Consider the following 14,108-nt stretch of genomic DNA (forward strand, 5'->3'; position numbering starts at 1 on the left):
TCTTGTATAATGCATAACACAAAATATGCATAAGAAAATGAACCAATCAAAGACCTTTATTTCCTTCCTTTCCATGAAATAAAGAAGTCTGATTGGTTGAGTTTCTTATGTTTTACATACATATGTTTTATACATTATACAAGAGTCTATGCTCCTCATTTAAGGTAGAAATTACAAAAATGAACAAATTTACTAGCAAATACTTATAACTTAATTGGTCAATATCTAAAGAATTTGCTCACTTTTATAATTTTCACTTCATTTCAAAATACGCTACTTCACTCCCAGACTTCTTGATGCGCGTGGAGTGTCGAATTGCGCGCCATTGTGCGCCGTACACGAAAGTGATGTTGAATGGTGCTTGGTTTACTGAAGAATTTTTAACTCAATTATTTGTAGTTTCTCAGACTTGATTCATTTACAGTTTCTTGAGTCGAGCTCATTCCAACATTATGGTAATTACAATTGATATTTTGAGATCGTGACTGATATTTGAAATGGATCGTATAACCTATAATGTCATTGACGTTTGATAATTTCTCAGGTTTAGTGAAACTAAATATCCGAATTACAAAATTTGTTATAAAAAAAATCCATGTTAAGAATATAGCGATTGAGATTCCGTTACTATTAATTTAATAGATAAGCAATTATTGCAAAACTCATTAGTAACATTATAAACTTTACAATTCAGAGATAAATATTTTTTTAGACATACTAATGTATTATTTTTTGGCAGTCTGCCATATTTAATTTTCAGAGCCTACTGACTGTAATATTATTGCTAATATGCACCTGTACGTACATTAGATCACTGGCACCGAATTTGTTTGACAAGCGGCTAGGAAAGGTTGGGTATGTAAACATTTTTATTGAATATCACTAAAATATATACTCATGTATATAATACACATAACATATTCTGTGTATATTTAATAAATTCTTAATTTTAGTTTTCAGGGTACTTTTTGGAAATGTGCTAGGATTGGGGAAAGAAAGAGTCCATATGTGGCTTTTTGTTGCGTTTGTATGGCCTTTAGTATTTTATTTTGGTCGTAACATTCTTACATGGGTCATTCTGACCAATGCATTTGTGTATTCCAAAATTATAACCTAGTATATATTTATGTATCTAAGGTCCGAGATGTGAGAAAATAAAAAGCAGTTTTGATATCTGTTTGTCGACAAACAGCTATATTTGTCGTTTCAATAATACATAAAAAATACACTCGTTCAAGCTAGACTTAAAGTCAAAACGAACATCACTGCTAAATGCATGATAGTTTTTTTTCTTATTTGTCAACACATTTTTTCCTCCTCAAAGCCATATCATCCAATTTGAGCACATTTTCTCATTGTATTCTCATAATATATTTTTCCGTCCTATAAACAACAACATTCTGTTAATATAGTTATTGTAAAGTTATTATATTGAGCATTCTGTGATATACAGGGTTCATTAGATAGGTACATTTAACACATTTTTGCTCTGTGCGGGATATGCTACCTTCTCCATGACAGTAAACCACGCGATGTAACTAAGACTTGTACTCCATATTGATGGACATTATAGAATTGTTTAAGATCGTTGACTTATTTTATCTTTTCTGTCAACCTTAATATTCTCCAAATTGAACATTACTAATATCGCTTTACATAATTGTTTTAATTACAGAGCAAGATATGGTTCATAGTTTTGCGAGGAACATCAACTAAATGATCTTTGTAATATTACTAAAAATTATTATAAGATCATTTGCTGTTAACTTCTCGTATTTTTATACACAACATATACATACATTTATGCTATCATATACATATATCATCACTAAAATGCACATTTGCAATTCTGAGATGATAACCGAGCATATCTTATAAAAAAAAACTGATAAAGCCTAGTTTAATTTTACGCGTTTTATTTAAAAAGCGATATATCGGTCATTCCTCGCGTTTCACCACTTATGCTATATACCTATAACGTGGTTTTGCTTCATTACCGACATATAAGGTACAGTATTTGTGTGTCTACAAGTAATTTAAAAAAATACATAAAATAACCGAAGTGATCTATATGTATATATATATATATATATATATATATATATATATATATATATATATATAAAATATTTCTCTAAAGTGTTTGGTATGCTATTATATGTGCTACAGATATGGATCTTATTTTGGATATGACGTGAAAATGCTCGCTATGATGCCAAGTATAATATCATTTCGCTTTCTTACATCACAATAAACAAAGATATTATCATCTTATCTCTTACATACAAATTACTAAATTAGTATGCTAATTATTTGTCTGCATTTGGGTACGATCGCACAATTGTTCGGCAAATTCGTGTGATTCATTGATGAAGACGTATTACAATGGCAACGTAACGGATGTTCATTTTAACTGATGTGAGTTGTCACTGTTGTTATGAGATATAATATATACGTCAAGATTGCATTTTGTATGTAAGCGATTAATTCTGCGCGTTCTACCCATCATCAACGACAATGACAACTCATTTCAGATAGACACCCTGCATATGTAAGGCTTTTGATGCTAACATTATAAAATTACTCCAAGTTACCTATTAATTTTATAAAAAAAGAAGAATAGTTTGCTCGCTCCTTGAATAACAAAAATTTCTTCCTCGTGTTTTCAACTCTTGGACTTAGTTCGCCTCTTCTATTTTGTATTTTTCTCATTCAGTAATCAATTTTAGTTGATTTATTAATTTTTATTATTTTATATTATTTTATATATTTATTTATTCGTCATCATCATTTATTTCCATCATATTTATTTTCATATTTATTTTTATTTTAATAATATTTAACAAACAAAAACATTTGTAGATATAATACAATTAGTGCAAGTTTATTTTATAATAAAAGATAAATAATTTTAGTATAGCTTGAAATAAACTGCAGTGAGTGTCCGAGAGTTAAAATTATCCGGATAATAGTGATAATATTATATATTTAATCCAACCAAAGAGCACGTTTCATCCCCGAACTTTTCGCACGTTAGCAACGGATAAAAGGATCATAAAAAATACATTCGTAAGCGTCTTTCCGTAAAAATCCGCAGCGGTTATCTCGGGCAACATTCGCTCGCATTAACGGATCAAACTCCCACCTCCCCTATTTTCACCCTGTCACGTGTCCAAGTACTCGCTTCTCTACGATCTTACCCTGTAAAAGCGTCCACCAAGTGTTGGTTGTTCGCTTCTCTTTCGATTTCTTCTCGTGCTATTAAGAATGTTGATCTGGCTAATTAAACGGAACAGTTAGTTCTTCCATCAACCCCTCGTCGTCGTTGTGTGAGAATTCCCCCTCGCATTTTTCGTTTACGAGACTCTCGTGAGTTTCTTTCGCTTGGCCTCGCTACTCGTCGGATCGATGAACACAATTTCACGCTGACTGAGTAATTCCTTTTGCGTAGGGATAGCTATCGTCGTAATCGTCGTTCTCTTAGTTCTCATCACCTTACGTCTTATCGCACTATCGAGAACAATACGAGACAGAGCGGCAAAACCCGCTTGCTGGCGATGATCGTGGACGCGTCGCTGCGATCCTTGAGATTCTGATGGTTATCGTTGCGGTTGTTATGCTTGAAGGCATTACCCTGGTCCTTGATTAAGGGAGCGCGCGGATCCGCGGTGGTCGACGAGGTCGCGTATCTGTTGTTGTGAATTAATCGCGCGGTGCTCTTCTGCATCGCCGGCGTGCTCACCTGCTGATGGAAAACCCGATTGACCATCGTCCCTTGCCCGGACTTTGACTTGCCTCGGTTCAATCGCTTCGAATTGGTCGAGGTGATGCGATTGGGCACGGTTGCGCGCTCGATCTCTGAAAATATCCACATGAATCATGGACAGGGTAACACCAGACACTTCGCTTTTCGGGCTTTCGCCCTTTTTATTTTTTTTTAGAATCATCTCTTTAGTTTTATTTTTTTAGCTATATTGTTGGCGGCAATAATAAAAAAATCTTGTAATTATATGGAAAAATTGAATTTCCATGAAATGAATTGGTTTTCACATGGCTAAAATAATAGATGTTCTTGAGTTGTGATTAATCGAAAGTGTAAAACTTGTGCTCTCTACAGAACATCTTTGATATGCCATAATTCAAAAATTATCCGTTATTGAATCTTGTGAAAGATGTTGTGTAAGATATTTATGACATTTTTTATTCACCATATTATAAATTACAACATATGTGAAAACCAAATTATTTTTATGATTGCGGGACTCAATTTTTTATATTAATGGGATCCTTTATACGTATTTTGTTTATCAAAGATCCCAACATAAAAAAAATTATTTTGTTAAGTAAAAATTTAGATAGATGCAGTCTGAAAATTTGGTTGGACCATTAAAATAATTATGTAGGAAACTCAAGTATGATGAGCAATGTTGCAAAAAGTTTTGACATTCTAGCAATCAGCTTGAGCATTCTACATAATTGTTTTACTTGTAATAGTCCAACAAAATTATTTTCAGATTCGTATTTCATTAAATTGTTAGATAAAAATTCAGCAAAATTGTTCTTTTCATGAATATGTATGTCGTTAAAAACATTTAAATTATTCTTTTTGCAGTTGAAAAAAATAGTGGATTATAATATTATTTTTAATTATGCTTGAAATTTTATTTATTTTATTTTTATATTATTATGTCATCAAAAGTAGTGCTATATGCGATATCAATCATACCTATACTGCATGGAAAAGTACGGTTTTGCTGAAGTAAAAATTTAGTTAGATACAGATCTGAAAATAATTTTATTGGACCAACAAAATAATTACGCAGAGAGCTTAAATTGGTTGCTAGAATGTCAAAATTTTTTGCAACATTGCTCGTCATTTTGAAATTCCCACGTAATTATTTTTATAGTGCAACAAAATTATTTCCCGATCTGTATCTAACTAAATTTTCAAACTTGCAAAAATACTCTTTTTGTATGGAAGAATTTCTATTGAGCATAGATTTATAATGGATAATAATCTTGCCTGATTGTTATCAAACGATAGCTTAATTATATATTCAATATTCTTATACCTATGTATATGATTACTCACCGTATACTCTGAGAGTCGCCTCAGCTTTTCCCATACTTGAAGAGGCTGAACACGTGTATTCACCCAAATCCGTTTTCTCCAAACGTCTTATCTTCAACACGATCGTCGTCTTCCATTCCTCGTCGGGATCTCCTTGCTCATCGATTTCGTATCTGCCTCTGAATTGACATATCACTTACGTTTAAGGTTTGCGATAGGGAGAATAGATTCCGTTATTCGACGTCTCGTTAGAATAACCGAATCGCCACCATGATCGATATCTGAAATCGCTGTGACCGAGGTCAGGAGCGATTTAGCAAAAAGCAATACGGAAACGGTTTGCCTCTTATCGCCAAAGAGATTGTCGAACAGCGGACTCGAATTACGCCCGAGGATTGGTAGACCAAACTGTCAATATTGTCTCGGCACATACCCGCTCATGATAACTTGCTCCTTCCGCATCCACAAGTTAATCGTCTTGGGATAAGCCTCGATTAAGCAGATTAGCGACACGTTTGTATCCAAGGGAGAACTGAGCAGTTGATTGGGTGCTTTAGCGCTAGGAGGAACTGGAATGGTATAAAGAAATAAGAGAATGTGATAGAAATGAGAAATCTGATTTTGGCATGTTTATGTTTCATTTAATTTTTGACTTTTTTTTTTGCTAATGCAAATTACGTTGTGTTTTTTCAACGATTCGCTCTCCCATTAACATAATAATGCTATTAAAATATATTTTCTGTTACAAGAATAATCATTAAATTGGATTGGTCTGACTATCAGTTGATTTCAATCTTGATTTGATGGTGTTGACTATAAACGTTTTCAAGTACTTACAATTTACTTTTAGATTAACCCTCTTGCTGACCGCCGGAGGCACTTCGTTTCTAGCTATGCAAAGATAAGCCCCCATTTGCCTCCTGTCTACCCTGGTTAATTCTAGCCTCTCGCCGGACAGGTTGTCCACTAGAAAATCGTACGTTGTATGAATATCTCGTTGAAAGCTGCTCCCTCGTCGACCATATAAGCCGACGTGTTAACGTGGCCTGAGTAATTATTCGCGAAATACGCCTTCGAGGCAAGCAACGATAAGCAGAATATGAATTTGTAGCAAAATTTGTCGCTAGAATTTATTACCATTGCTGATATAGTTTTGTGTTACTGTTTCTGTCATAAGGGATATGTGAACTTGCTAAAATTAAAATTTAATTAATCCTCATTTCACTTTTTAATTAAACTTTAAAGATGTACATGTAAAATTTTTTTAATTTATTGCCGTTGTATTAAAATACTTGTATTTTAGTATGATTGATGAAAACGATGATCGATGGTCGTATTAAATGAGTAGAAGTGTTATTAGAGATCATAGCTCATAAATGACAACGATAAATTAATCTAGTTAATTAAAAGAATTTTCAGCATCGCGGGTTACATGGTTATATCATATTTTATGGAAGTAGCGTTTATCATTAAAAGAGAGGAATAATAACGAAATTTTGAAAATTTATGTTTCTACTACGTGTTTACGATTTCCATTATCCAATGAGGAATTGCATTAGCGTACACACGCAGTATAGACGCTTTTCAAATAACTGAAAGATAATGAATCATATTATCGAACGAACGGCCGACATAAATCACATGTGGAATGTGTCGTTCCGTGTTCACGATAAAATGTGTCAGAAGTTTAATAAGATCAATCAAAAATAGACAAGATGCGTTGATTTGATCTGACAGCATTTGATCTGATGAATTCGTACAGCACTGTATTCACTTGTATTAAATTAATAATTGTCGCATGTTTGATTGCATTATCGAGTACGGAAATAGCGTCTTTTTATTTTGGAATTTAATTATTGCGCTCCAGATTTTCGTTGATTGTTAATCAAATAACGGGACATTTTGCAAAAGCAAATTATATCTAAAAAAATGCAATAATTTTCATTATATCAACAATGATTTAATATAATTAATGATATTATTAATATTATTAATTGCAATGTATATAATATTAACAGTTTTTTTTATTATATATTATATCAATGTTATTGATGCAAAAGATAAAAATTGGTGCAATTGTTTAAATTCATCTTGTGTATAAATCAAAATAATTTATATACACATTTTACATAGCAGTTAATCTATACATCGCGAACAATGTCATGAAGCTTCGAAAACTGTAACTGATAAATGAAATATGACAATGAATTAAAAAATCTTTTATTGAAAAGCATCGTAAAAAAAATACTAAAAGTATGTATTATACGTTACACACCCTTCTGGATGCATCGAGCTATATTGGAAATCAATTGATTGCTAAAATTTGTCTCTCTAGCACGACGTCAATCATTTCAATCGAACGTCAATAGTTGTACAAGCACACTCGTTTAATTCCACGTGAGTCGTTGGCACTCGCATGATATTGCAAGTATTTCTTTTAACCGATCGATCTGTTCACGGCGCGCGATCCACCGCGACTGCACAAAATTCCTGGACTGTGGGTATCTTGCGAAATGCAGCGGAACTCGACCTGCCCGAAGGATATTGAAAGTCATTGCGGACAAACTAATCTCTATTCGATGGAACGTGTTCCGCCGTAATTGCTTTCGATCGAGATCACCTACGTGTGCGAATTTACGATGTCTTCATATCCCCTTAAAACGCTCGACTATTTGATTGAGACACGTCGGATTACCGAGATTATTCTAATGGACAAAAGCAAAGGTATTAAAACGTTTGTGAAAATATTAAAGAGGAGAGATCTTTTCTAAATTTTTATCTCGATTTATTATATAGCTCAATAAAAAACGAGATTATTCATTATTTTTTAAGCTTCATAACATTCGATTTAGATAGGTATTGCTTTTTCTTAAGGGAAAAAAAAAGAGCTAGAGCTTTTCTTCTTCATTTTAAATTTTAGATAATTTCTATTATCTATTGAGTGTAAACTCAATTATAATGGATGCATAATTAAATCCACAACGGCATTATATGACGTAAATATAGGGACGGGAATAATTAATTCACGTTGTGGTTTTCCTCATGGAGAGACACTTCATTCCAGGAACAAACGCGTGTTTCACGTAACGAGATGTTGTTATAAAGAGACGACGATTACGTAGATCGAAAGTAACAATCTTGGGGTCTTGATGTAATATCTTACCTTGTGTCAACGGATCGTGAACACCCCTAACAAGTATGAAATCACTTTTCTCGCGCCGCCAGAACACGCGAGGCGACGGCCGTCCGGACGCCTTGCACGACAAAGTGGCGTTTTCACCCTCGAGAACGGATACCTCGCCGTCCGAGGTGCCGGAACTCAAAATGTCAGGTGGCACTGGAAGAAAAGAGCTCGGATAATATTTCGTCAGGTGAAATAATAACGCGTTTGAAATTGTATTAAACGTCTACACTCAAAAATATTATTATACTGTTAAATATTAAAGGAGCGATGGTAACCCAAGTCCTTCAGTTAAATAATACATTTTGTTATTTTTAACTTTAATGTAACAAAATGTAAATTAATCCATTTCTATTGTTAAATTGCTTTTCGAAATAAATAGGATCCGTATTGACATATGTATTTATTAAATAATAAACTAAATTTAAGTCAGATTTAATACAAATCTTGAGTTAAATTATTTTTTAACTTCATTGTTTTAAGTTAAATTAATACAAAGAAGAACAATGACGACTGTAGAAATAATTAAAAATAACGCAAATTGAATATCCATAATTCGATACCCATGAATTTAATAGAGTACCATTATCATCATTACCATTACCAAAATTACTATTTTATATAATTTCCATTTTCATCGTTATTCACTGTTCACACGCGTATGCAGAATTTAAAACAAAATTTGAAAAATATCTTATGTATTATATATGTTGATCTGAATTCTTTGGCTTCTTTTTTATTCATTATATTTATATCTTTTATTTGAAAATGACGCACGGTGATATGATTATCTTTTCAAGCTCAGTATCGAAAAAGATACGAGAATACGAATGTCTTTTCTATGCAAATATGTTAAAATAAATCTAAAGGAAAATATACAATAAAATAAGATAAAATAAGCTGCGTAAAAAGTATCAACTTATGATAAGAAAGAGTTATTTCACGAATGTACTATCTAATCCACACAACAAATATATCATGGTGAATTACAAGGACCATGAAGAATATGTTAAAAAATTTATGACTGTAGAACAAGAATATTTTCACCGACGTAATTCCTTATACGCATTTTCTGTTAAATTAATCTCCTGTTACTGGTACGTTTTCGGAATAAACCATTTGGCATTTCATTCCATAAAATACGGAAAATTAATTCCACATAGATTTTAATTGCGCTTGAAAAAACAATCGTGAAACTCTTAAATTAATATTTTATATCATAACTCATTTCATTTTGCTATTATATCGGACGCTGGGAACAGTGTAAAGCTCGATTACAAAAGAATGGTAAAACAGTCGAGTAACAAGCACGTTTTCTGAACTACATTGCGTGTCTGTGTGCGTGTGTGTGCGTGTGTGTACGAAATGTAAAGTACACCGATCGTTATATCGTGTAAACCTTCATAGAATGAAACGAATTTCCCGATACCACACACGCACGTTCATCTGTCACAAATTCAACACGTGTCCGAAGATTATGACGTAATTTTACCCGATGTCACGCGTCGTTGTCTAAGAAACAATTTACGAATGGAATCGAAATCGCGTGCCACACGAAACAATATATCTTCATATAAGTCTCTCTGACGTCTCTTTCCGATTTCCGGAGGAGAACGTCGTGGACGAAGACTGGCGGGTACGCGGACTATAAAGAATCGGTATTGCCGTCGTTCTAACGCGATTTAACCAAGACGTTGCTGTGAAGACGACCGAAAAGTCATCTTGAAATCATTCCCGTCACACTCGACGGAAATGAAATATTGGCGGAACATCCCTCCTCAGGGAATGGCTCTCCTAATGGAATTCTATCCAATTCGAAGAGCCGTTCAATTCGTTTCAATTACAATGATCCAAAGCTGAACAAGTATGTCGCAGGTATAACATACGTTGCGTACAGAATCGAGTGAAGAGAAAAAAAGAGAGATGACATTTTCTCATGTTTCTACCTAAAGGAATTTCATTCCATTCTGCAACGAGAGACCGCTTTTTGGTGTCCAAGCGAATAAGCGCGCATGCATGTGATAGAACACATTCCTGGTTCATCCTCTCTCACGCACAAAATAGATGATATTATTCGCGTGCCGGTCTATCGCGGTATAAAAGTGAAATTATGCAATACGATGCCATAACGGAATACAACGAGCGTGCTGTGCGCATCTCTATGTTGAAACTGAAGCAGATATTCGGGGTTATTTCATTTAAGATCCTACTATTGATGTATAAACTGGGCAGAGTAAATATTAAAATTGCGTGTATTACACTGATATACTTAACTTTCGACTACAGCAACGGGTCATTATTTGGACTTGAAGCGAAAATTTTTGGATGATTTTACAGGGTTATCAAAATTGAAAATTAAGGAAGTCAGAAAAATTGTCAGGGAAATTAAAAACTGTCAGGGAAGTCAGAAAAACTCAGAGAATTTTGCAAAATTTTGCAAAATTTTCACACAGAAAAAAATGGTTTGGTTGAATTAACTAAAATTCTGATGGAAAATGAACGATCCAGAATTTTAGTTAGATCTATAAGATTTCTGGTTAAATTTATTAAAATTCTAGTTGAAATAACCAACATTTAGTAAATTTAATCAGAAATCTAAACTTATATATAGAACCAAAATTCTGGATTGTTCGTTTTCCATCAGAATTCTAGTTAATTCAACTAAACATTTTTTTCCGTGCATATATCACATCTACACAGTTTTGGAATACTATCAACTTAACAATTAAAACAGTGTCAGCAATATCAATATAGTAATTTATATTACATGTTAAATTAATCTCTCAATGAAATATTTAACGGTTTCCAAATCAGGAAATATAAAAAAATTTTAAAATATTATTAAAAATCAAAGAAAATCATAACATTTCTGTCTGGGAAAAGTAATGGAATTTTAGGATGAGGAATTTATAACAATCCTGTTGTACAATCTTTACGATTGATACTATAAGTAAATAAATAAACTTCTAAATTGTAAATAAAGAACTTTAACCTTCCTGTATCAATCGCCGTAAGGCGGAGGTTCACTTACATTCTGTACTTCAAACAGGATGCTTTAGAGCTTAGGTGTAGTTTTCATAGCTGTAGTGGAGTAAAAGAAGATAATGTAAATTTGATAGAAACAATTTAGTTCGACGTTTGCGTACGAACCATAAAGTATGAGCATCCATCAGCTCAGCGACGCAGTCAGCGAACATCGATAGACTTTCTCTCCAGGTAGACTTTCGAACTTTGTTATCGCGTTTAATTAAACTATAAATTAAAGCGCAGCCGTTAGCGTTTCTTATATGACCGATAATGTTCCTTGTAAACTAACTCCCTCGAATCGATATTACATCCTCTTTCTGAAGGGAACACGTGTTACAAATTAAGTTAGTTCAACTAACTCACTCACTGCAGACATGCCAAATTATTTAACGGATTTCTTGATGGAATTAAAGGATTTGATATTTGGAGACCGAGATTTTAAAACTTTCTAAAGTGGATTAACGTCGGTTTCTTGGAATCTCTTCCAGCCATAAGTTACTAAGCATTATAGCACTACAACTACAGTTTACACATTGTGTCCATGTCATCATCTTGCGTAGACACGCGTAACGAGGGATCTCTCCGTATTGCGCGACATCCATGTGTATGGTATGTGTGTGCGACGGCCTATTCAAACGCGCCGCTCCAGCGGCGAGGCATGCATATTTTCCGGCCCTAAAGCCGACCTGGCCTAATCGAAACGCGATGCGTGCGTGCGTGCGTATGTGACGTCTCTGCCAACAGCCGCAAACCTGGCCGGTTGGCCGGAATGCGACGTAACGCGTGCAATTAGGCATACCTAGGACGTCCACGCATCCCAGCTGGCTCAACATAGGCTTGGTGTTGAGTTGGCACATGTAGCAGCCACGATCGGCCTCCTTTAGTCCTCGAATATGCAGCTGCCAAGTGGCCTCCTCGTCCTCCCGCGACTGTGTCTGGTTCTTCGTCTTGGCGTTCTCCAGAGTAACGAAGAATCGAGTCGATTGGATGACCTTACGATCGCCCATTGATAGAATCGTCTGATCTTCAGCACGTAGCCATCCCACCTGCGGAACAATGATAACGATATCGAGACTTTTCTTTAAAAGAAATGACAAAGATTTTTGATCGCGAATTTTTTATCAATCGAAAGACTGAGGAGAATCAACTGGAAAGATTACTCCTCTCTAACGACTATGGATTTGAATCACCGAATGAATACCGTACCTCCTACGTAAATTGAAATTTCATTGAGAATTAATGCTGAGGAATTTTCGGCAATGCTTTCATAAATTATCTTCTCATAATCACACGAATACCGGGATAAACGTATAGAATATTTGGTTATTGCTGCGTTATTTAATAGCAGATGTGCAATTTGGTATATCTATTTTTTTAGCAGCGTATAATTACAAATAATATAATAATTCTCTATCAAAGAAATAAACATGAATGATACGTCATAAATTTTCTGCGATAACTAATTTTTCTGCTTTAAAAAGTAACAGGGACGATCACTATTGGAGGAATGACGTTACCTCACTTAAGTTAGCCTCCCGTTGCGGAATGTTATTTTTACGCGACTTTAATGGAACGCGAACGTCTGTTTTATTTTCCAAAGGTTAGTGGAGTAGATGCACCAGTGGGAATATCCGCTTAAGGAATATTGTTAAATTCTACAACTTCTCAAAGATTATCCTTAGAAATGAAAGAAAAATATGAAAATTGTAAGATCACAAGTAAATGATCATTTCTTCTAATAAGATCTATTTTAATATCAAAATATTATTATATATATATTTTATATGTATATTTTAAACACATTTTTAATATTTTGAAAATTCATATTTACTAATAAATAATCTAGATTCAGTTATTATTTGCTGGTACACATTTGCTTTATATTTTTTCCTGTCGGTCCAAGCTATTATTAACTTGGAATAGTTGGGATAACTCAGTGCATAATCCATAATGATATTCAGCAACCGCGCAGAGATTAACATCAGACATCGTCTTTCGCTCGTGTCCCGCTACGGGTTTGACGAAGCCAATATGAACGAGATGCTCTCCGAACAATATTATATCGCGCGCTATCGTCAAGTGCACACGTGTATGTATTCGTACGTGTACGTATGTGTGCACGTTGGCAGTAATTGCTTTTAGGCAAGTACGCATATTGTACCGGCTTGCACCCCGAGGTTGGGTCGGGCCGGTGCGGTTGGCGGCGGCATTGCAGGAATCAGCAGCGACGAAAGGTTCAATTTAACGTCGTATCTAGGTACCATCACTTCACTTAACCGGCGCCAGCCTTCGTCGCGTTATCTCTAACGATGCACTTGGTAATTAATCTCAAGTGACTGTTGTGTGATCCATATAACCATCTCTGGCCATATGCGTGTGGCCGGTTACATGCCGCACTAGGGCACAACCTGGACTGATGTTACCTATACACCTGTGCGACACGCGTGTACCTCGCCACAACCTCAGCGGTGAGCTTAGATGAAGGAGTGATCGCTGAAAATAAGGCCTTGAAAACACACTTTAATATACCGTCCATTTGACACGCGTTGATACAGGATTGATCGGATAGTTATAGTTACATATGCAGAAACGTGTCGAGACTCTTATTTTAAAAGTGACACAACTCAAAAATTAAGTTTTTCGAAAGAGGGGAAAACTTATTTTTCAACGACAGAGAATTATTAACTAATTCAATATCAGCAAAAAGAAAATATACTTTTAGAAACATGATCAATTGTCATTTCTGTCATTTCCGTTTTATAATCTTTAAAATTCTTTTTAAATTGACGATTCGATATCTTACGAAATTATAACAAATCCGAATAATTT

General features: G+C 34.4%; 2 protein-coding genes across 2 annotated transcripts in view; one reads left to right on the plus strand and one right to left on the minus strand.

Moving 5' to 3' along the window:
* The first annotated feature begins 280 nt into the window (after positions 1-280).
* ksh (transmembrane protein 167A-like protein ksh) lies at positions 281-1,195 on the plus strand. The gene is made up of 3 exons (XM_011054912.2): positions 281-455; positions 740-855; positions 954-1,195. The coding sequence occupies exons 1-3, from the start codon at positions 453-455 to the stop codon at positions 1,057-1,059; spliced, it is 225 nt and encodes a 74-aa protein (XP_011053214.1). The 5' UTR covers positions 281-452; the 3' UTR covers positions 1,060-1,195.
* LOC105145410 (lachesin) overlaps positions 1,010-14,108 on the minus strand; it is a 58,716-nt gene continuing 45,617 nt past the window's right edge. Inside the window, exons 4-9 of the mRNA XM_011054913.2 lie at positions 12,079-12,325; positions 8,235-8,408; positions 5,909-6,037; positions 5,505-5,640; positions 5,093-5,250; positions 1,010-3,858 (exon numbers count right to left, since the gene is read on the minus strand). Coding sequence (XP_011053215.1) covers positions 3,503-3,858; positions 5,093-5,250; positions 5,505-5,640; positions 5,909-6,037; positions 8,235-8,408; positions 12,079-12,325 — 1,200 coding nt within the window. The 3' untranslated portion in view covers positions 1,010-3,502. The remainder of the gene's footprint in view (positions 3,859-5,092; positions 5,251-5,504; positions 5,641-5,908; positions 6,038-8,234; positions 8,409-12,078; positions 12,326-14,108) is intronic.

This window comes from Acromyrmex echinatior, chromosome 6 (assembly GCF_024713525.1).
Source record: "Acromyrmex echinatior isolate Ae372 chromosome 6, ASM2471352v2, whole genome shotgun sequence".
In the NCBI taxonomy this organism is placed as follows: Eukaryota; Metazoa; Arthropoda; class Insecta; order Hymenoptera; family Formicidae; genus Acromyrmex; species Acromyrmex echinatior.